This window comes from Filicampus tigris, chromosome 11, assembly GCF_054856515.1.
Source record: "Filicampus tigris isolate MCC_2025a chromosome 11, RoL_Ftig_1.0, whole genome shotgun sequence".
NCBI classification, from domain to species: domain Eukaryota; kingdom Metazoa; phylum Chordata; class Actinopteri; order Syngnathiformes; family Syngnathidae; genus Filicampus; species Filicampus tigris.
In genome coordinates, this window is record NC_141227.1 from 21,385,274 (window position 1) to 21,408,631 (window position 23,358).

The 23,358-nt window shown below is 42.6% G+C and overlaps 3 protein-coding genes across 7 annotated transcripts in view; 1 reads left to right on the top strand and 2 right to left on the bottom strand.

Annotated features, from left to right (window-relative positions):
- The window catches only part of marchf8 (membrane-associated ring finger (C3HC4) 8), a 59,816-nt gene extending 58,769 nt beyond the window's left edge, over window positions 1–1,047 (top strand). For all 5 annotated transcript variants that reach the window (XM_086044388.1, XM_086044387.1, XM_086044385.1 and 2 more), the window contains one exon: window positions 598–1,047. In XM_086044388.1, coding sequence (XP_085900514.1) covers window positions 598–902 — 305 coding nt within the window. In that variant the 3' untranslated portion in view covers window positions 903–1,047. The remainder of the gene's footprint in view (window positions 1–597) is intronic.
- Window positions 1,048–4,652: 3,605 nt separating this feature from the next.
- LOC147140119 (polyunsaturated fatty acid 5-lipoxygenase-like) lies at window positions 4,653–12,877 on the bottom strand. Its single transcript, XM_086044384.1, has 14 exons — window positions 12,558–12,877; window positions 9,631–9,829; window positions 9,482–9,563; window positions 9,282–9,404; window positions 8,979–9,085; window positions 8,719–8,891; window positions 8,293–8,439; window positions 7,996–8,199; window positions 7,842–7,928; window positions 6,749–6,927; window positions 6,544–6,665; window positions 6,361–6,461; window positions 5,616–5,786; window positions 4,653–5,547 (listed from the first exon to the last, which is right to left on the bottom strand). Exons 1-14 carry the CDS (start codon window positions 12,717–12,719, stop codon window positions 5,368–5,370), a joined length of 2,037 nt encoding a protein of 678 aa, XP_085900510.1. The 5' UTR covers window positions 12,720–12,877; the 3' UTR covers window positions 4,653–5,367.
- Window positions 12,878–13,583: 706 nt separating this feature from the next.
- LOC147140120 (polyunsaturated fatty acid 5-lipoxygenase-like) lies at window positions 13,584–22,700 on the bottom strand. The gene is made up of 14 exons (XM_086045869.1): window positions 22,336–22,700; window positions 19,930–20,128; window positions 19,769–19,850; window positions 19,570–19,692; window positions 19,384–19,490; window positions 19,128–19,300; window positions 18,881–19,027; window positions 18,059–18,262; window positions 17,899–17,985; window positions 16,488–16,666; window positions 15,494–15,615; window positions 15,272–15,372; window positions 14,170–14,340; window positions 13,584–13,846 (listed from the first exon to the last, which is right to left on the bottom strand). Exons 1-14 carry the CDS (start codon window positions 22,483–22,485, stop codon window positions 13,667–13,669), a joined length of 2,025 nt encoding a protein of 674 aa, XP_085901995.1. The 5' UTR covers window positions 22,486–22,700; the 3' UTR covers window positions 13,584–13,666.
- Between the last annotated feature and the right edge of the window lie 658 nt (window positions 22,701–23,358).

The window sequence follows — 23,358 nt, forward strand, 5'->3', positions numbered from 1 at the left end:
CTAACAGTAAAATCTGAATTTCTTTAAAACTCAATGTTCTGGCTATTTAAAGAAATGCATGGAGTCGTTAAAGCACTGATATATGTATATGTAATAATACCGTTTCTTAAATTTAACCTTGTTTTGATTCAGTATTTAATTTTAATTTACATTTTTTTTGTACATGTGATAAGTTACATTACCTAATTTAAGTATGCTTTTGTTTTTATTCATTTTTAATTGAATGGATTGCTTGAGTTTTCATGTATTTTATTTTTGTATTGAAATGTCTTTTCTGATTTCTGCAATATTTTATCTTTAATGTATCCTTCTACGTTTCGCGCAATATGTTTTTCTTCTAAATTCATGAAATGTTTTTAAATGAGTATTATCGTTTACCTCACTATTTCTATATGCAGTGTGATTTGTTAGTTTTGGTTGAATGGAAACATCTCCCTCTAGCGGCAAATATTAGTAGTGTATGACAGCTTGACAACGTATAATAGCTTAATCTTGCTTTTAAAATAAGGCTCTAAATGACACAATGCTCGGTTGCTCCATCTTACTTGAAGCTCGTGTTTGTTCCCCTCCTTGATTTCCCCCCAACCCTCCCCACAGGCATTATGGAGTGGCCCTTCTGGACCAAACTGGTGGTGGTGGCCATCGGCTTCACAGGCGGCCTGGTGTTCATGTACGTGCAGTGCAAGGTCTACGTCCACCTGTGGAGGAGACTCAAGGCCTACAACCGAGTCATCTACGTGCAGAACCGGCCGGACTCGTGTAAAAAACTGGCTCTGGAGAAGCCGCCGCTATTGGAGCCCAGCGTGGACCACAAGGACACGCTGGCCCCCGCCCATTCCGACACAAACTCCTCGCACTATACGGAGACGGAGGACTACAGTATGGAGGTGCTCCACGTGTGACACGCAGGTATCGAACAGGGAACTCAATTGTTTCTCTACGATTGATCCACAGAGGCGGACGATGGAGCCGAGTTGTTGCGTCTTTGCTGTCAGGATGCTGGTTTTAGGGGACGTAAACAGGCCACACACACACACACACACACACACAGTCTAATGATTTGAGTGACAAGAGATTATCTGAACGTTTTTAAGTCAAAATGTTCACACAGTCACGCTTGGTGCCACATGAAGATAGAAAGGAAAGAATAGACACAATAGTTAATGGCATTTATTTTATTTAACTTATTTAATTTCCCCGCAAAGTGTCTACATCAGAGTGGTCAGCGGTCACGCTAAGATAGAAAGACAAGAATGTATACACACACACACACACAAACACAGCTAAAGAGAGCAACACACGCAGTGTAACCGTAAAAGGAGATCATCTTGTCAAAACACCCCCGGCACATACACCATAATAGTGTCAACTTTGCTGCCACAATAAGATACAAAGACAAGACTAGACACACATGGAGTGTGATAGTTTAAGGAGATCATCATCCCACTTTCTATCAAAATGTCCCCACAAAGAAAAAAGTCCATGCGACCCGTTGTTTGAAAAAAATACCTCTTTTCTGTGTGAAAGAACATCATAGCTTTTTGAGGGGGTCAAAATATCCCTGCAAAAAAATGCCCACTCCAAAATTTCCCCAAATGTAAATTTTGTAAGAACACACATACACACGCATGTTAATATAGTGATACGAGCACGACCCCCCCCCCCAAAAAAAAAAAGCCGTGCTAAGATGGAAAGCCAAGAAGACGCGCATCACAGTGTGTCTTCTTGTCTTTCTATCTTAGCTTAGGTGCCACACAATGATAGGAAAACCAGAACACAGACTAGTTAACATGAAAAAAGATGATCCCAGCAATTTTCATCCGATATGTCCACACCATCATGTCAAGTTTGGTGCCACATAAAAATAGAACAACGCATATAGTAAAAATAGCTCATCCTTGTAACATTTTAGACAAAATGTCCACACATTAATGTCAGGTGTGTTGCCACAGAAAAGATAGAAAAAACAACTCACACGTGCGTGGTCTAATACAGTAGAAGGAGCTCAGCCATGCAAATGTTTGACGCAATGTCCACACAATAATGTCAGGTTTGGTGCCATGTTAAGATAGAATAACAAGAACACACACACACACACACACACAACGCGTGGTTGAGTTTTTTTGGGAGTTGCTGAGCGTCACGGAGACCTCCTGTGAGTCCCGGACCAAACGTGCCGTGGATCTGCAATGTCGGTGGGCTCCACCCACACGTTGCATCCAATCCACCAACACGTGGACGCGCATTGAAGCACTTTTTGGGTTTCTTTTTGGCGGACGCGGACACAACAAAAAAGCTGATAACTGAAGAACACTGAACCAGGATGTGAATTCCCTTTTTCCTTTTGGGAGAAAAAAAAAAAAAAAGAACATCCAAACTTTCTGAAGAGAATGTACACTTTTTTTCTTTTTTTTTTTTTTAACTCAAAACCTAAAAAAAAACGAAACAAAAAATTTGTAGATCTTTTTCTATGTCTTTGAGCTCACCGTGACAACTTTGTACGTTGAAATTCAGGAGTGCGCATGCGAGCGTTTAATGAAATGTGGCTCGCTTGACGTGAGCGTCGTGTATCGACCATTGGCTGCTTTTACAGCATTTGGCTTCCTGCGCACGATTGGCCAAATTGTGGTTGTCGAACTTTGTCCCACTGGCGTTTTGTAAGAGCCTCGACCTGTAAAAACAGCCTCAGGAAAATACATTTGGACTCTCACGCAAACATGTTGCCATATTCCAGTACTGTAAAATTCTTTCCTGGAGAAATCCACCGCTGTGACATCTGCTGGCCACATGCCACACAAATAACAAAATCAATAATCCATAGTTTGGTCTAGAGCCGGACAAATAGTTGTCCAATATTATATTCCAATATTTGGCAGACTGAAATTCTGGGCTGAATAATTAGAATTTGTCCTTTTTAGCATTTTTATTCATTTTACAGCAAAGATAAATCAACACAAATCAGCTGGGATAACATTTAATGGAATTTAGAAGTTTGGATGCAATTATCTTCTTTTTATGGCGTAATTTGTTAATGTGTCAAAAACAAAATGTCGGCAAATATTGTTGGTTTTTTTGTCATAATTTTTGGCGGGGTTTAATGTTTGAATGTCATTAACTTTTTCTTATGATGTGTCAAAAAATTAGCAAAAGCCAGTAATCAAATTGGCTTTTTTGGGTGGGGTCTATTTTAAAAGTGCTGATATGGCCAGCTTATTAATCAGTCTGGCTCTAGTTTAGTCCCAAAAACCAAAAGTGATTTACAGAAAGATTTTTGGCACCAGGGGGAAAAAAAAAATCTTTTTTCCTTTTTGAAAATGTAAACACCTCCCTCAAATAATGCAAACTGCGTCACTTGTCTGGGCTGTGGACTCAGTCTAGCGCCCTCGGGTGGCGGAGCAGAAAGATGGCGGTTGATTTCTCTTGGTTTTTCTGTGTGTGTGTGTAAACGTCGACCTTCATAACCATTCCACACACACAAAAGTCATGTTTTTCAAGGGTCTTTTTGATACTCGCCACTGCCTGGAAAGCGCAATGGTGTCACAACACACTTGGTAATAATGACTGCTCAGCAGCAATAAATGAGACCAACGTTTTTGTTTGTTTGTATTTATGTATATGTCTCATGGTGACTTTGTTTTAATAACATTTTATTTTTCTTTTAGTTTTCAATTCATTTCAGTTGGGAGGATTGATTTCTTCTTCGGCGGCTCGGTGCAATGAGAATTTTTTTTTTTTTAAATGAGGGGGGAAAAAGTGCAATTACCTTTTTTATGTTGTCTTCTATAGTTGCTTACTGTGTTTGTCGTCCACTGGGTATAAAATGATATTTTTGTTTGTGTTGTATTTATTTTCCCCAAATGTATGCTCGTCCTCGTCCCCTTTTCCATGTAATTTTATGAATTCGACATTTTCACCCCTTCTTCCCTGTCCCTGATTTTCAGTACAAATCACTTTTTTTTTATAAAGGATTCCTTATTAAAATGTGTTTTAACATGCTGTATCTGTACATTGATTATTTAATGTGTGTTCATGCTTAAAGTGGATGCGAGGCTGTAGAATGTGATTTTTTTTTTTTGCTTTACTTTTTTTTAAATGGGAGCTGGCTCCTCGCATTAAGTCTTGAGCTTTAGATGTAAACATTCCTTTTTATGATCCCGTTCCGAGAGACATGGCACATACAGATGAAAGTTGTGTCCTTACGTGTACTTTGCTGCTTCGACTCGTCATGTCTGGGCGAGGGAGGGGGAGGAGGGCACCAAAATGTAGCTTGCATAAAGCTACATTTGTTTACTACTGACTGGACTTGAACATAGATGATGACTGTTCCTCCCCCAATCTATATCATTCCACAAGTTTGTCTGTGAACGTCACTTTGGAATAATAATAGTGTAAAAGCGACTTGAAAACAAACACACACACACACAAAAAAAAGTCCTCTTTTTAAACTAAAACGCTTGATGTTTTTTTCTGTTCCCATGTTTGAACAAAAAGTGTGTAGAATTTAAAACAAACAACCAAATAAAAGTGGAGATGCTTTTAAAGTTTGGTGTTTTTAATGAAAGGAGAAAAAAAAAAGGGTTCATGAAATGTAATCAAGGCAAAAGTGAATATGTGTCCTGTGCCTTTTAAGTGCCGCACGTAGTTGGAGAAAATTTTTGTTGACCGGTTCGCACCGGATCTTTAATGTAATTAATGATTACCACCACCAGTTTCATAAAAAACACGATCGGTCCCCTCCACACACAAAAATCTCCGGTAAAATAAGAGACTGTTTACAAAGATAATTATTGTTGACTAGTTCGCACCGGATCTTTAATGTAATTAATGATTACTACCACCACCAGTTTCATAAAAAAACACGATCGGTCCCCTCCACACACAAAAATCTCCGGTAAAATAAGAGACTAATGTTCCTCTTCCATTGGGACGGGCATAAAGCCTGCTTAGCGCATGTTGTGCTACATCTACTGTTGCGTTTATACAACATTAAAAAATGTCGGAATTTCTACCTCCGAATCAGATTGTAATCCACCCTCTTCCTGAAATCGGATCAAAAATTCAGCAAGGTATACGAATCTTACAAGCCGGACATAGAATTGATGCTATCATGTTAACACGTGTTTTGTTGTGCATTTGTAGCGCTGGGAGCAATGCAACTCTGGCGTGACGTGAGCTCTAAATTCCGATTCGCAATTGAACACACGGTCACGGCATGCACGGGTCTTCCCACGCTCTAAAAAATAAGATGTTTGCTCAAAGTGAAAGACCTCACTTTTTCGTTGTTTTTTGTTAACAATCATAGCTTTGATGTGTATGTGAGAGTGGTCTAATTATACAGTGGTACACTTCGGAGATTCCACCGTGTGTTTAAACAGCCACACTGTTGGGTATTTTATCGGGGCACATGTTGTAGTAGGGCATTTTCTGCCCCTGGTTCCTGGTCTTGATGCCACTGCTGATCTCTGCCAGATTCTTCCTGAACTTCTCCACGGAAGCTTTCACCGGCTTCTCCAGGAAGTGCTCGTCAGGGTACATTCCCAAGTAGAGCTGCAAGACAGAAAGGAGAACATGGCAAGTGGAGGCAGGTCTTCCGGGTGCTGAAAGAAAAGACGTACCTCGTTCTTCTGGTACTGGCTGAGGGCCCAGACGGCCCCCAAGTGCCAGCTGGAGCGTCCTCGATCCGGGAGGGTGTTCATGATCAGGGTTGTATTCGCCAAACCCTTTTGATTAGGCGGGGGCTTCCGCATGGTGGACGGAGCGTTGGGAATCCAGGAGTACCAGTCATACTTTGGAAGTGAAGAAAAAGTTTACACTGAAGCTACTCTGTACTGAAACGTAAAAGTATTTTTACGTGACCGTAACACTGCAGTGAGTGAAAGTGGCTAATTTTATTTACAGTGTATATATATATATATGTATTTGTAAGTATTTTAACAGCACTTTCACCTTGTCAAAATTGACTATTCATTAGGGACTGTCCGATTAATTGGCAGGCTAATTTATGTCGGCCGATATTTCTACAGGAGACTTTTCAATATTTATGCTTCGAGTCTTATAAAAGTATTAAACAGGCAAATGTTCTGGCTATAATTTATATCTGTGTATAAGTGTCAAGGGACCCAAACATATTTTAATCAGATATTTTTTTAAATAATCGGACGATTAATTGGTTATCAGAATTTTTTCTTTGCCAAATGTCAGAATCAGCCTAAAAAAATCCATGTGTCGGGCCCTGATATTTTTAAATGATAACATTTTTTAGAAGAACAAATTTTGGAATGTGTCGATCTTTGTGACTGTCTACAACTGCAGGAAACACCTACGCTTGTTTTCATTTAAAATCACTAAACGGTACCGTACTTGTCCAAAGTTGACGGCTGCGTGTTGGGCTGAAGCGGTGAAGACGATGATGGTCAAGTATTCGATCAGTTCCTCGCACGATTCAAGCGACCTCGGGAACCCTGCACAGAAAGTGTGTCACTAGATAGAAGTTAAAGGAGCTCTTGCATACGGTTCCATCAGATGTCCTTCAGGGATACCCACCACAGTGATTGAAGTCTTTCATACCGTAGTCGCACACATCCTTAACGAAGGCCTGGATTTCTTGGTCTCCCTTCACCTTGTCGTCGCTGCTGTAGTAAATGCTGATCACATCGGACACAAAACTACAAAAAAGAAGATCCAAGTCAAGTATGGAGAACCAAACAACTGCATGAGCACAATTTTTGTTCCTCAAAACGGTCTTCACCTCTTGGTGGCCTCCCACACCTTGTAGCCGTCGTCTCTGTAGAAGTAGTTGGGCAGCTCCTGCTTGCTGTCCATACCATGATCTTTGATCATATCCGGGAAGCAGAGGGACCTGAAGGTCAGGGTCTTCATGGTCTTCTGAATCAGTTGCACATGACCACCTCCACCTATAGCATTTGCCTTGACGTGCAGGAAGGAACAAAAGAATGTGTGGACTCTCTACTTTTGAGACTTTCCAAGTTAACTGAGTCCACATACAGTATATGGTGTGTAGTCTGTATGGGGGGGGGGCTCAAACCCCCGTGTCCTCAGTCTCTTCTTTGTTTTCCAAAACTCAAATCTGTATCTGAGTAATCAGTCTTCAATCTTGTCCCTGGTCACACAATGCACAGGCTGTCATCTGTCCCTGAGTCTTCAAAGGTTCAGACTGAGATTGACCTTGTCCCCGAGTGTCCAGAAACCTTCGAGGCTTTCAGAGAATTCCCCAGAATCTGAAATCTCTCCAAGCCTGGGTACATTCAGAGTCCTTAAAGCCTCATAGGCTCATAGGCCAAGCCCTTACTCACAAGAATCTTGATATGCTTTGATATGTCTTTGAGCTCTTGCCCCTGGTCTAGAAGGTGTGGTGACATCCTGTCTTGTCTATGGATAGACCTGGAATTGCCTCCCATACGGGTCTTTGAGTCTTTCAGTCTGCCACCAGGTCTTCAGAACTTGTCTTTCAATCTTCAAAGTGTCTTGAATTTGATCCAGCAGATGTCTTTAAGCCCGTCAAGGCCGAGTCTTCAGTCCTTAAGTGCCTGTTTCTGTTCCCGTTACTCCCAAGATGTGGTCTGTCCTCAAATGGTCAGAACCTGTGCCTGCTCTGAATCTTCGAAGGCTCAAGGGCCAAGCCCGTACCCCAATTCTCAAAGCCTAAGGATGCACTCACACATTCGAAACCAAGCTCGTATAACCTCTCCCTGAATATTACCAGGACTTAGTTTACTTTTTGGCTACCACAAGCCTGATGAAACTAATCCTTAGGACTCATGCAAACAACACCACGGTTGGTCTAAGGTTATCTAACAGCGGTTTACACCCAAAAAACTCACCTTGTCAAAGAGACCACGTTCACAGATGAGCTGTTCTCTGGCCTTGGTGTTAATAGCGATGGTGTAACGGACGTGCGGAATGAGCAGCTGTGAATAAGTACACAAATTACTAGCTTTCAGTCCTTCATTCATTCTAATGAGCAAGAGTTTTCACCTTAAAAACCGGGTGGACTGCGGGGAGCTGCCTGAACACAGCGATGGCAAACATCTCCGAGATCAGATGTGTCCTGAGCAGGTGTGTGACCACCTGGTGGTACTGGAAGTCGGTTGAGCGCACCCACATCTTTGCCAGGAGCCAATCGCATTCACTGTCTGTGGGCAGAAAAATTGGGTTGTCCTCACCTGGAGTCTGACCCAACTGCAAGGCGAAGAGAGAATATATTGGAATGTTATAAATGAGTAAATATCGCCAAAGTATCGGAAGACCTGCTCATATCCTGTACAACCCTACCTGTATGGCTATGGGCAGGATCTCGTTCTGTTTGTTCTTGTACAGAAGACAGATGGGAGCTACCATGTATTGCGGGGTCCTCACGTCTGTATCGTTTGCTTTGATGCCATCTATCATTTCATAGTCCACCATGTAGATGTTACCTGCCTGGAGCAATGACAGAAGCCGTTCTTAAAGCAAAATGTAGTGGTTGATTGATAGATCACACTCCTTTTTCATCATGGGCGAAGCAATGGTAGCTGATACCGTGGCAGGAGTTTCCGACTGAAGGGCAAACGTAGAAAATTTAAAGGAAGGGGGCAAAGAACTCAACCTTGGGGAACACCTTGGCAGTGGGTGAAGTACATGGTACCGCAATCAATTCTTCTTTTCTGGTTCGAATAAAATCTGTGTGGGGACAAATTGCAGTGACTACAGTAAGTCTACCTTTACTTCCTGTTCGAGAGTCAACTCTCTCTCCAGGCTGACAGCAACCATCTCATTGGTGACGGGAAACTTGTCAGGAAGTTTGGTCATCTTTTGGATCAGGACAGGATTACAGCCGTTCAGGAACTGGTAGCTGAACATGAAATCCTCTTTCCAGTGTTGCATCACATACTCTGGAGTGTTCAGTGATTACAGCGAAATGTGCAATTTCAGTCAAATGAGATGCGAACGCGTCAACAAAATATACGGCCGAGGCTTACCCGAATTTGTATTTTTGATGCTCAAAAAGATCCGCTTGAAATGGGCTATGTCGTCCCACGACGACTGGAACATGTTCATGAAGTGGTTTATGAACAGGTTCCGGATTCTGGAAATTCATGTGTGTTATCAATCTGTCTAAAAGTTTATAATACACTTCAACCGGCTGGCGACCAGCACAGGGTTAACCCCAACTCTCTCCTTCAAAGTCCGGGTGAGGCCCCAGATAAGGATGAAAGAGCCACGTTCACTCTGGGTTATTAGAGGATATTCGAGGACCGGGGGCTATTAGAGGCGATACTTACGCTTTCCTGTAATTCAGGACGAAATCCACTTCTTTCTCACTGTCAAACTGAATGTCCCGGGGCAATTTGTTGTACCTCTTTGCATCTATGCTCATCGGAAAGCCGGGCTGCCACTCCGCCCATCTAAGGTACAAAAATTCTGTTAGAGAGCAATGGTGCTCACTGCTCAGTAGCGGACTTCACGGGCAGGTGTGGCATACCTGTAGGCTTTGCGCCTCATTTCCAGCTCATTTTGTCTGTGCAGCTTGAAAAGGCTCATCTTATCATCCTGAGGCAGGTAAGCTAACAAAACAAAGATGCTATGTGATGGAATGAAATGACTACCTAACCGTGCAGTTTGTGACCCTACCTCGTCCGTCCCGCAGTACCATTTCCTTGTCACCCACCAGCCAGTGATAGCATGGGAACTCCACGCTGTCTCCGCCCGGAGTCCTCACCGAGACGTACCTGCAGTACCAGTCGTCCTGAGCCAAGTATTTTTTCTTCTCCAGCTTCACCAACAGAAGCTCACCCAGGTTCTCCTGCACCTTTACCGGGTAAGAATCCACCTGCGAGCAAAAATGCCCTCTGCTTTTATAGAGCTAACATTGGTGTACTTCTGGTGTCATAGTGTGCAGCGGAGTAGCGCTGCATTGCATCACACTGAAAGCTGTTGCAAATGTTTTGACCGTCTCACGCATTTTATAGAGAAGTTATATAGAAGTTTTCTGGAATTCAGTAACGAATCGGCCATTGAAAATGAACGCCAATCAGAATTTTCACCCCCCCCCTATGTCTGCCGTATCTAAACGCGTGAAAGCTACGTATGCGGTTCATTCGAGCAGATGCCCACAGAAGGAGTTATGGGAATATTTGGCCGGCTAATGCCTTGATGTTGGCCGGCTAACGGCGCGCTAGCAAAAACGAAAGGGAGTTTGCAAACTTGTACGCTGGACCTGAGAGATGAACGAGCTTAGTGCTAGCTAAACGAATAGCGGGATCCACTTGTTGGTGGTGAAAGTATAGTCGGAATCGCCGACGGACGCCCGTTTCAAATTAGAGGCGGGCTGGCCTCTAGTATAAACCGGTACTATTTTTTTACCCCGGGGAAAAAAACGTGAATGACGGACGACGGAAGGGTAGTTACGCTGCAGACGGATGATGAATAACAGACGCTCAATTTGTAATAAAACGCCCAACTCTGTGCATTTCATTAAAAAAATTACAAAAAATAAGTCCAAGGCCCATATTTAGTATTCACTTCTCCTGGAAAAAATGCATACCGTTAATGTGTATACAGCTTGTTTTATGAATCCAATCTATTCCTCTTTTATGGCAAACAGTGAAATTTACTCATATCTTGCCTGGCCAGGAAATCGGCACCTGGCCCCTAAGCCTCTGCCTAGACTTGCCCCTGGCATGCCATGTCATTGCTGTGAAAAACAGTGATGTGCAAAAAATGTCAGTCTTCAATAAGTCCAAAGCCATACTGATCTGGGAAAGACATTATCTTCTGCTTTATGTCCTTCTGCTTTATGTCCTTCCCTCGGGGCGGAGATTGAGAGTCGCGTTACACAGGACAAATAGGGTCAGAGACTCCTTTTGTCCCCACAGCGGTAAGATGACTAAATTTGCACAATGCCATTGAGAGCTACAGCGTTAGTTTTCCTCGTGTCCTTGTTTTTATCTGTCAAATGTTCATTTTTCCTCTATAAGAGGGGTCCCCAAACTACGGCCCGTCGGCCGGATACGGCCCACCTTCACATTTGGCCCGGCCCTCTAAACAATACCAGATAGCATTATGATTTTTTTTTTTTTTTTTTTTTCTTCTTCAGTCTGGCAACGCATCAAGACTAGTACACGTATGGAATGTGACATTCTGTTCCAATTGAAGCTTGAGCGCCGCAGCCGAGGCTGCCCGGGGGAAAGCGGCTTGCGGTGTGATGAGGGACTAGCCGTGCATTTTACTTTTTAACCGGCCTAATAAATGGAGGCAACGTAAGCAAAAGCGGGGCTGCCTCGATGGGATGTTTTTGTGTACAGTCGGTGGAAACTAATTTCCCCACGGGGACCAATAAATCTAAATCTAAATCTAAATGGCCACAGCTTGTTGAAGCGCAGCTATCCTAAGTGATATTTTTACTAATCTGCTTTATGTGGTCCTTAAATGTTTTCACCTGAAAATGACCATTGGCACTAAAATGATCGGGGCCCTGCATTTATTTCGAAATATACGTGTGCACATGTATGTGTGCAATGTGCATTGTTGAAAAGTCACTTGCCAAGTAAATAATTGTGACTGATACATTCTCTGAAGAATTCATATCCTGATAGAAATTTAAAAATAGGAACATTAAGATTAAGGAAGGAAGGGAAGACAGGAAGAAAAGAGATAATTTTGCTCTGCCACGACAGATAATACTGTATGTTGTGTATGTTATTTGTTGAGTGATGTAAAAAAAAAAAAAAAAAGTTATTAATTTAATTTTCAGTATTAATTTATGTTGTTCTACATGTCAATGCAAATGTTCCATATCCTTGAGAATTTCAAGATAATTGCACTTGTAAGGATGTACACTTATTATTTTTGCTCTAACATTAGTATGTCAGTGTCATTTAAAAAACAAATGATATTATCGTTTATTGTGGTACTTTCTGGGTAATATGTCACCCGAAAAAAAATTATGAGCATGACGGGCCTACCGATAAATAATTATGTTTAGGCACCTCTGCGATCATCACACTTTTTCTGTTTACAAACTGACGCCATAAACTACATCATTATGCGGCCCTCACAGTAAAAAAAAACAAAAAATTGGGGACCCCTGGTCGAAAACGGTGTAATTTAAAATGAAATGTATTGACACTTCACTATGTCCTGATTGTTTTTTTGTCCTGTCTGCAAAATGAGTTTCCCTTTGAAGGCAATCAAGTATACTGAAACTGACAGGATGAAATGCAACAGAATAATGACCTTTACCATTTAAATGTCAGAATTATGAATTAGAATCTTTATTGTCATGGCAAAGTGTGCATTCAAAAGCTATCCGGTAGACTTAAGTTCAACTTGCCTTTGTTGTGCGTTATCACAGATGAAGCGTAGGAGGGTGATGAGAGCCTGATCGAATACCTCCCTCAGGCAATTTTTTTTTTTACTTTGGAACGTAGAGTAATATGACACCTCCGGGGTTTTTCGTACACAGCAAATCTTTCCTTACGGCCGACTTCATACTCAAAAAAGTGTTTTGAAATCGTCACCTCCGATATGAAGATGATGCGTACGAAAACGTCACTTACAGAGCCCCTCTCAAAGTCATCGTGCTGAGGCTTGTTGAGCCAAGTCTTCTGGCTGCAGCCCTCAGTGCCCACCAGTGTCACGGCGATGTGGTTATCGGTCCCCGACCTGCCTTGAGTTCCCGTGGCCACGCTTACCGCGTACGTGTACGCCATCGCTGTCATGCTGGATGGAAAAGCTCAAGAGAAGTCGTCCCTGAAACTATGAATGTGAGCAGAAGAGGGAAATTGCCCTATATTTATAGTCTCCTCCCCAGTCCGCCCTTACATGTTCCAGTAAGCACCGGAAGGAATTTGAGCGTTGACAACTGATAGCAGTGTAACCTTTCATGAATCCAAGGCACATGTTCTATACCTCACGGCGCAACACATCCGTCCATTCATTATCGATACCGCTTCTCCTCACAAGGGGGCGTGCTGGAGCCTATCCCAGCTGTCTTCGGGCACCCTTGAATCGGTTGCCAGCCAATCGCAGGGCACACAAGAGACAAACATCCGCACTCACAATCACACCTCGGGGCAATTTTAGAGAGTCCAATCAACTGACCGTGCATGTTTTTGGAACGTGGGAGGAAAACCGGAGTACCTGGAGAAAACCCACGCAGGCACGGGGAGAACATGCAAACTCCACGCAGTGAACTGTGAGGCGTACGTGCTAACCAGTCGACCACCGTGCCGCGCACAGCAAAAAGAAAAATGTCACATAAAGTAACAGTCCTGTCATATTTGCTACTAGTTGCGTCCCTTTTTCAACAGACAACAGAGGAAAAATCCGGCGCAATCCTGTCCTGTTTAGCTCAGTTCTACGCTGATGGAAAAAAATACTGAAATGAAAATGTACGGCGCATACGTTAGAAATAGGACCAAAATAAATGTTTGAAAACAAACTGTCCTAAAAGATAAAATGGTGGATGAAAGAACATTACACTGGATTAAAAAAAAAAAAAAAAAAAAAAATTGTAACATTTCATTCTTGCTTAGCGCACTTTGAGAATCAATCCTATGCAGAAGTGAATCAGCCCAAAGCTGTTTAAAGGCAAGTCTTGTCTTTTTATTGTCTGCATATCTGAAAATAAGCAAATGTTTGGACACAATATGGACGAGCACGCCCCTCAAACGGCGACACTGTTGGGTATTTTGTCGGGGGACATGTTGTAGTAGGGCAGTTTCTTTCCCTGATTTCTCATCTTGATGCCGCTGCTGATCTCCGCCAGGCTCTTCCTGAATTTCTCCATGGCCACCTTCACTGGCTTCTCGATGAAGTGCTCGTCCGGGTACATTCCCAAGTAGAGCTAAAGGACGGGAGAAGACGCGGAGGTACATTTTCAGCCACTATTCTTCGATTGCATATCGTCGATATCCTGTGAAAAACACGTATGTAGATTTTTTTTTTTTCAATTTTCTTATTTTTACGTGAATGGGGTTTCCGCGTTACAGACATCGCATTGTGATTTTTTTTTTTCAAAAGTCAAAAATTGGACATGCGTGTTTTTCACAGGACAGAGACGATATGTGACTTGCCCGTGTAAGCTGCTTTTACTGTCTGATGGTTGTTCTTTCTTGCAAGAATGTTACATCAAGTTTATCCAGGTCTCCTCTACATGCTAACACCCACCTCATTTTCCTGGTACTGGCTCAGGGCCCAGACGGCCCCCAGGTGCCAGCTGGAGCGTCCTCGGTCCGGGAGGCTGTCGATGATCAGGGTCACGTCGGCCACGCCCTTCTGCTTGGGCGGAGGCTTCCGCATGGTGGACGGAGCGTTGGGAATCCAGGAACACCAGTCGTACTTTATGCAGTCACAAAGGTTTGACAGTTGAGCACACGCTGGAAAAGATACTAAAACACATTTGCTACAATAGCTATTTTTTTTTTTGCACTTAACACTGCATTGAATATTATTATTTTGGGCATTAGTATTATTACTATTAATGATGATGATTAAAAAAAAAATATTCCATTTAATATTTTTTCAAATATTTTCCCATGACATTTTTAAAAAAAATGTTAGTACGCCTACAGGTTAATTCAAACAATCATTTTCTTATGACAAATCGTTGTTGCCCGTTATAGAAAAGGAGACAATCCATAAAATCATAATAAATTGCGGTGAAATTGTCCAATCAGTTGTACTATGACAATGGTTGTATTTTTATTCAAATCAAATGTTGAATATTTAAATATGTAAAATTTTCAATCGTATTTAATTTTTAATCATCATATGCTTATTAAAAATCATACATAATTGAATTGGCATTTACCAAAACAAATTGCGTCATTTAAATGCAGACTTCATTATAGCTGTAATAAACTACTACTAATAAAATAAATAATAGTTATCATTGATGTTGTTAACTTCAATTAGCAAGATTTGTAATTTATATTTAAAATGTTATAAATCACTATTAAGTTTTACAGGAAATGTATCTATCCATCTAGCAATACAAATTTGTGTTAAACCCAAATTAAAATGCTCCTCTTCAAGGAACATGACACACTTGATTTATATTCTGCTTGAACTGTATAATATTTTGTTATTGTTATTATGATAAATAATTTTTTTTTTTTTAATTGTGTAACACGACATGATTATCCATATAATAAATCTTTCTCATTTCATCAACTCAAAGTATGGTCAAATTATCCAACAATTTAATGGAAAGAAAATAGCCCGCAAAAAAAAATGAAGTACTTCGAACAGAAACGCATGTTGCACATACTTGTCCAAAGTTGACGGCTGCGTGTTGAGCCGACGCGGTGAACACGATGACGGTCAAGTACTCGATCAGCTCCTCGCGAGAGTTCAGCACCTTTGGGAACTCTGCGAGGAATTGGCAAACGTCCAAATGCAGGAAGGCTGGTTTGTTCCCAAACATTTGAACTACTTTTTTTCACGTCGAGCACGTTTCCACTTTTGAGAGATTAGATTTTGGTTTCCCTACCACACGTATCGAAGTCCTGCATCCCAAAGGTGCGCACGTCTTTAACAAAGGCCTGGATTTCGTCATCTCCTTGCACCTTGTCGTTGCTGCTGTAGTAAATCGTGACCACGTCGGCTACAAAGCTGCAAAAGACACAAGTATGGAACCCAAATAACGAGGATATGAAAAGTCTACACACCCCTGTTCAAATGGCAGGTTTTTGTGATTTGAAAACACACTATCGTGACCTATACCTATCAATACAAAAAAAAAAAAATGGAGTGGGAACAATTTGGACGTGGTTGCACAAGTGTGCACACCCTCTTATAGCAGCAGATGAGGCTGTTTTCAGAATGAGCTAAACATTCAAACCCATGTTACTAAATGTGAGTCAGTGCACAACTCCCACCATTTAATGTGTCTGATTAACCCAAATAAAGTTCAGATGTTCTGGTAGGCTTTTCCTGACTCTTTTTGCTTACTTTGATTCAGTTAGGAACAGTTTTTACAAAAACAGTTCACTACAGTTGGTTAGTTACTTAGCTGCAATTAGGGGTGTGGCCCTGTTCAGCGTCAACCAATCACATCAAACTCATAAAGTGTAAGTTAGCACACATTTGACAGCATTTAAAGTACCCAAAATAAGGTTCAGCTAAAAGTTCCTTTTTTCCCCCCTAATTTATTCAAAACAGTCTAGTCTCTTCTTTTTGATGCACTGCTTCCAGAACGTTTTTTTTTTTTGTTTTGTTTTTTTTGGTCCAATTAGATTTCAGCCTCATTGCGTTGACATTTTTCAGTGAGTGCTGGTCCGCGATGACAGCAGCATTTTTCTGTCGTCGGCAAACGGCACCTTTAGCGAGTACGATGTATTTTATTTCGTTTTTTTTTTGCTATGTACTTAAATAAATATTGATTGAAAACTGCTCCAGTTGATGGATGTGGCACAATTACATTCTGTTATACAGTATTGTTGTTTTTGTGTATTATTGCTGGTTTCTGTGTACAGTCCTCTCACCTCTTGGTGGCCTCCCACACCTTGTAGCCGTCGTCTCTGTAGAAGTAGGTGGGCAGCTCCTGCTTGCTGTCCACTCCACGAGATTTGATCATGTCGGGGAAGCAAAGGGACCTGAAGGTCAAAGATTTCGTGGCCTTCCGAACCAGCTGCACGTGACCACCTCCGCCTGTGGCGTTGGCCTTGTCGGACGGAGGAAATGAGAAGTCAGACTCGCACCAGAGCAGCAGTGGTGTAGAGTGGACAATATTTACAAAATGAAAGGGCGCAAAGTCTTTTGTTTTTAGGAAATGAATAGTCTCCTTTTTATGAAATGGGTACGACTTATGTACCCAAGTAACGATGCGCCAGAGTCACTCAAGAAAGTGGACTGTTACCTTTGAATAGGGGCGGAGCCATGTGCACAGGCCCACCCAGATTGACAGACTACCCACCCAGTGAGATTCATGACAAAATATATACTTAAAATTTTTTTGTAAATTATTATGAAATTATTTTTTAATTTTTTGTTTTGTGGTGTTTTTTTTTTTTTAATTTTATTAAATGTTTAGAATGGCATAATTGTGGTTGTCTAAGGAAGATCTGAAGTTTGTCATTTTATTTGAATATACGATGCGTCAGGACAGGAGTATTGTGCTCAGTGAGAGAAATATTCAGGCCCGCCATGATTTTTCCAGGCCCACCCATTAGCCACCTCCTGGCTCCGCCCCTGAGTTAAACGCTAGTAATAATTACATTGGATCGTTGAAACAGTACCCGAGGCTGAAGCTTCTCTGACAGACCAAAACAAATAGATTGCAAAAGCAATCTAGTAGACAGATTGAAAATAAAGTAGCGAGTGGAATACAGCTCAAAGTAATGAAGTACAAGCAATGTTTCTTCTAGATAATAATAATAATTCAGTCAAATTAAAAAGTATGTTGCATCAAAACTATGTTGACATGTACAATTTATCCGCAGTTACTTAAAGGTAACGGAGTCAATTTTAATGTAGTGCATGACCACCAACCTCGGATTATTAACCCACGCTAATACACTAGTAAAGTCATAGATTACAGTACATATTTACATGAAAATCACTTGTAGGCCATGAATACAAAACAATGAAATTGAAAAATATGAAGTACAGAGGAAGCTGAGTGCGCTGGCAAATAGTACCATCAAACCTTACCGCTTATTGTTTACTGTAGTCGACTACATAGTGCAGGGCGTTGCCTCAGCCTGTTGCATCAGTTCAAATTTCAAAAAAAAAAAATGTCAAAAGTTCAAAAAATCTTGTTTGGTTCCGGATAAAGAACCCTTTGTATCCAGTTTGGAGCCGAGTGAGCTCTCGGCACTTTCCTCCCGCAATTCCAAAACAAGTTCTGCTAACCCTAAGTTGGATCATGGAAGATGCGCCGCACACTACTCTTACCTTGTCAAAGATACCGCACTCACAGATGAGCTGCTCTCTGGCCTTGGTGTTAATGGCGATGGTGAAACGGACGTGTGGAATGAGCAGCTGTGGAGGAGCACATCGGTCGCTGGTTCATCACCTTTCAGCTGACAGGTAGATTCATCGATGAGGGTCTGACCTTAAAGACGGGGTGGACCGCCGGGAGTTGCCTGAACATGGCGATAGCAAACATCTCGGAGATCAGATGCGTCCTGAGCAGGTGCGTGACCGTCTGGTGGTGCTGGAAGTCGGCCGAGCGCACCCAGATCTTTGCCAGGAGCCAGTCGTACTGGCCGTCTGTGGGCAGGAAGATGGGGTTGTCCTTGCCTGGAGTCTGAGCCAACTGAGAGACGAGCAGAGGTGAGACACGTAGTCAGCGTCTGTACTTTAGGAGAAGTGCAGCGGACCTCGCTGTTCGCAGAGGTGAGGGAGCGGGGCGGCCTGCGGAAAATGGAAAATCTGCGTAGCCTATTGAAATGCATTGGAGAAAATAGTAATAAACGTCAACCCAAATGAATGAAAAAAAGACTGTAAACATTCAAGATGCATTTTCCATGAAAAACAGGGTGAAATGAGGGGGGTAAAAAAAATACATTTTAAAATTTTGAAAGAAAAAAAAAAATCCACTAATAGATGAATCCGTGGGTGCCAAATTGTGAGTATGCGGGGGTCTACTATACAGTGTTTATAATTTTTTTTTTTTAAAAGTCTTCTAAAAGCAAAAATACTAAATCAACCTGTGTACTAAATATTGTTTTGATAGACGAGGGAAAAATGTTAAAGAGTTTAGACAAAAGACTTCAATAAATATTTCCGTGCATGGAAACAATTCAAATACAATCAGGACGGCTGATTCAAAGTTTTTCCTTATTTCTCCTCAGACAAGGTCAAATATTCACGCTCATGCAACTGGCAACACCCCCCCCCCCCCAAGACTCGCTCGTGTTTCATATCACCGTACCTGTATGGCTATCGGTAGGATCTTGTTCTTTGTGTTCTTGTACAGAAGACAGATTGGAGCTGCCAAGTACTGCAGGGTGCACGGATCCGTACAGTTCGGTCTGATGTCATCTAAGACTTCATAGTCCACCATGTAGATGTTACCTGCCTGGAGGCGGAACATTTGCACGATCGGTCGGCCGACAAGTCAGTAGGTGCAGCGCGTAGACCCGCGACCTAAATCGTCAGCGGAGTGACGGTTGTTCCACCTTGACTTCGTCTTCCAGAGTCAACTGTCTCTCCAGGCTAACAGCAACCATGTCGTTAGTGACGGGAAACTTGTCAGGAAGTTTGCTGAGCTTTTGGATGACGACAGGATTGCAGCCGTTCAGGAATTGGTAGCCGAACATAAAATCCTCTTTCCAGTGTTGCATCACATACTCTGGAATATTAAAAGTGTATTCATATAACATGTGAAAGTGTCAAATAAGAAGAACAACTCGAAAGACAAAATCTGAGGCCGACCTGAGATTGTGTTTTTGATTCGCAAAAATATCTTCTCAAAATCGTCAAAGTCGCTCCAGGACGTCTGGAACATGTGCATGAAGTGGTTGACGAACAGGTTCTCGATTCTGCAAGTTCATTTTTATTATCAATTCGCTGCGCGCCGTGGTTGAGGTTCACAAAGATGCAATGAGAGGCAATACAAACGCTTTGCTGTAGTTGAGTACGAAATCCACTCCCTTCTCACTGTCGAACTGGATATCCCGGGGCAAGTCCTGGTGTCTGTTTGCATCTATGCTCATAGGAAAGCCGGGCTGCCACTCCGCCCATCTACGAGGTTCGAGAAATTCTGTTAAATACTCAACATAACGCTCCGTAACTGACTTTGCGGTGGGAGAAAGCATACCTGTAGGCTTTACGCCTCATTTCCAGTTCGTTCATTCTATGCTGCTTGACCAGGCTCGTCTTATCATCCTGAGGCAGGTGAGCTAACAAACCAAAGAGATGCTATTGTGATGGAATGAACTGAAGGAGTGTAGCTAACCCTCTGCAGTTGGGTGACTCCACCTCGCCCATCCCGCAGCACCACTTCCTTGTCATCCACCAGCCAGCGGTAGCATGGGAACTCTACGTTGTCTCCGCCGGGAGTCTTGACTGAGATGTAGCTGCAGTACCAGTCATCCTGCACCCAGTACTTCCTCTTCTGCAGCTTCACCATCACAAGCTCGCCCAGGCTCTCGTCCATCCTCACCAGGTAGGAATCCACCTGTGAGCAAATCAATTTGTGTGCGGTGGAAAAGTCCAATTTCTCCATTTGTTGGTTCAGCTGTTCTCTAAGGTAGCACTTTTTCACGTTAAGAGGATGGTCCTGTCAGGAATTGCCACCTTACAGTGGTTAAAGAGCGTTAGCGGGGCCAGTCAAAGGAATCCAGTGGTCCTAAAGCGAGGCTCCAGATCCGGAGGGATTCTGAATGGCGGGTTACTTTATTAAATAAGAGGGAGCGCCAGGTACTCTCATGCAAGTGTCTAGGTAGCGGACTTTGTATGTTGTCTGGTTAGACACAGCCCAAAAAAACTGACCAGGAAGAACTGCAATGTAGGCTAAGCAGGTGGCAAGAACAGACATCAGGGTTTGATCAGCTAGAGTCCGGGGATTTGGATACAGTGTTTATCTACCAGCAGAAGCTGGGGAAAATCAGGGGGCAGAAAGTAAAAACTCTGCCACACCTGTGGCTAAAGCCAAACTGTGGCAGGGTTTTTACTTTCCGGATCAGGGAAGTATAGACACCAGTATAGACAAGATGTGAATGTTTGCCAAAGACAATAATAGCTCTGGGACTACATTTATTTGGCTAAGGTTTGCAATCTCTTCTTATCCAAAAATGCTTCTTGTGAAAAAGGGCATGGAGGGTATGGAGATAGGTAGGTTGTTCTGTAAAGCCTTCCGTCAAAGACTAATTATTGACTCTGCGGTCATCGTATCTTTGCCGCTAGGATGAGGAGAGGAACAGGAATTTTTTCTGACTCATCAAGTTAATGGATGGACTGCGAATGTGGGAAACAAAGCCTCCATTGTGAAAGAACCTTATCTGAGGTGCGGCGAGACGTCTGCCTGAAAAACTCAGGTCCGAGAGGATTGATGTGGCCTCTCCGGAGGAGGCAGAACTCCGTAAAGTAAGACTGCTCTACTCGTAGACCTGGTGCTCTGCCCTACAAACTTATGCCCCTTCCGAACTTCTTCCCGTTACACCAAATCTACCAGACGGTAGTCCGTGACATCCTTGGTTCGTTCTTTACTAGCGCCCTATCTCGGCTTTGGTGCAGCCCTTCTCCCATGACCCTTCCTAATTGGTCCATCTTCCATTTCCTCCCATCTTGTTACCCATGCACCAAGTCTACCACGGTCAATAACCACTGCTCGCCGTGGTCCATCCTTTACCCACTCCCGCCTTCTATTTGGTGAAAGCTTCTCTCACGACCACTCCTAAACTGCTCCAGATTCCACATCCTCCCACCTTGGTACTGGCGTGCCAAACTTACCGTAGTTCTTATACCGTGACTCAACTGGTCCAAACTCCACTCAGTCCAATCTCGACTTTTATGCACCTCATCTTCCACGAGCCCTCCTTAAAAATATTCAATTTCCTCCACCCTTGTTCTTAGTGTACCAAATCTACCATGGTCCTCATCATGTCCATTTTGGTTCATAATTTGAGTTTACTCTCCTCCTACCTTGATTTTGCTGAACCCCTTCTCCCCAAATTGCCCCATACTTCACATCCTCCTACATTGTTCCTGGTGCACCACGTCTTCATCGTCAACATTATCCATGCCCTGCCAGGTTCAGGCCGGATGACCCTTGTTTGAATGTTTTTTTTTTCCCACCTATGCTTTCTCCTAAATTGGTTAGTAGGTCATCGAACATGTTCAACCCCTTCCCACTTTGGTCCGTTTTTCTTCTCTTACCTTATACATGGTGCATTCTTCCGCCATGATCCATGCCCCCCTCCTTAATAGGTCCATACTCCACTTCCAATTGTATCTTGATCAAATGTTCTAATCCTTGTGCCCAAATCCCCACCCCCCACCCCCCACTCTTACCAAATGTAATGTTTCCCACCCTCTTACCTTGGATCCCACTTCACTCATCCAAATTCTGAAAGTTGATGCAAACAAACTAATGGGGAAATCAATCAATTCCTGTATTAACACACATTTCATTACAATACTTAATTTCAGACCAGCTGTGTTGTTTTTACTGGGTAGACTCGACAAACAAGACTATCACTCGGACAAAGTGTGCAATAGGTCGGTTAAAATGTCATCACTGCCTCTTCCATTGTAGCTTCCTCTTTTAACATTAGAGCCACGATGGATGGATGGATGGATGGATGGATGTCTACGTCTACCGTGTATCAGACGCATATTTTCCCTCAGTCATCTGTGCGTGTGTGTGTGTGTGTGCTCACTTACGGCACCCCTCTCAAAATCATTGTACAGAGGCTTGTCCAGCAGAGTCCTCTCACTGGAACTGTCAGTGCCCACCAGCGTTATGTAGATGTAGTCATCAGTCCCCGCAAACCACTGGCTCCCCGTGGCGATGGTGACTGTGTACGACGGCATTGATGGATAGACTCCAAAAAACACACTCCTGGATTAAAATGATCAGTTCCGTCACCCATCGACGTTCGCCTAGGTCGCCACGTTTGTCAGGTCCCAAGAGTGCACTTCTCACTTTTTCAGATGTCCTCACTTCTCTTACACAAACGCCACAAGAATGTGTAACTTTGTAAAGCAGATGTGGGCGGTGCACTACGGGAACCAGAGAGACGCTCCCTACCTCATTCACCTGGGGTCATGCTTTCCCTTAAAGCAAAACAGGAAAATGGGTGTGTTTAATTGAAGCTTTATATGAAACATCACATTTACTAGTCAAATCTGTACGTGACCACTGGACAAAGCCTGGTAGTATGCTCAATGCAAATATCACAGTACAGTGATCCCCCTTTTGCATTACGGGCTTGACCATAATGAATTATTCCTGTATACAGTGAACACTCGTTAACCCCGGGGGATGGATACGTTTCAGACCCACCCGCAATCGGTGAAAATCCAAAATATAGCGAGACCGTGCAAAAAAAAAAAAAAAAAAAAAAAAAAAAAAACCTTCCACGTGCTTTAAATACATTTCATTTCATTTTAGAAAGAAAAAACACTTCAACTTATTAAAACACACTTTGTAAAGTTATCCTTAGTACCCGGTTCTCTCCCTTGCACGGACAGCTCCCCAAATTCGAATTTAAGCGTGCTTGCTTCAAATTGTTGTCACTCCCAGTTGAGGTTTACTGTAAAACTGACACATATAACATCCGAAAATTAAATATTGTATGTCTAAATTGTTCAAGTAAACCAATGTAATTTTGTCTAAGGAAAGGCCGCTAGCTCAAAGCGAACATATAATGCAAAACACTATAGAGAGGCTAACGACTAGCACGG

Excerpts from the sequence above, each read along its gene's own strand:
- LOC147140119 (XM_086044384.1), bottom strand. The coding sequence starts at position 12,719 with ATGACAGCGATGGCGTACACGTACGCGGTAAGCGTGGCCACGGGAACT. Across the intron at positions 9,405-9,481 it reads ATGAGGCGCAAAGCCTACAG|ATGGGCGGAGTGGCAGCCCG; the intron begins GTATGCCACACC and ends TTTGTACCTTAG. Across the intron at positions 5,787-6,360 it reads CAGCCGTCAACTTTGGACAA|TATGACTGGTACTCCTGGAT; the intron begins GTACGGTACCGT and ends TCACTTCCAAAG.
- LOC147140120 (XM_086045869.1), bottom strand. The coding sequence starts at position 22,485 with ATGCCGTCGTACACAGTCACCATCGCCACGGGGAGCCAGTGGTTTGCG. Across the intron at positions 19,301-19,383 it reads AATCAAAAACACAATCTCAG|AGTATGTGATGCAACACTGG; the intron begins GTCGGCCTCAGA and ends TTAATATTCCAG. Across the intron at positions 19,028-19,127 it reads CTCTGGAAGACGAAGTCAAG|GCAGGTAACATCTACATGGT; the intron begins GTGGAACAACCG and ends TTCCGCCTCCAG.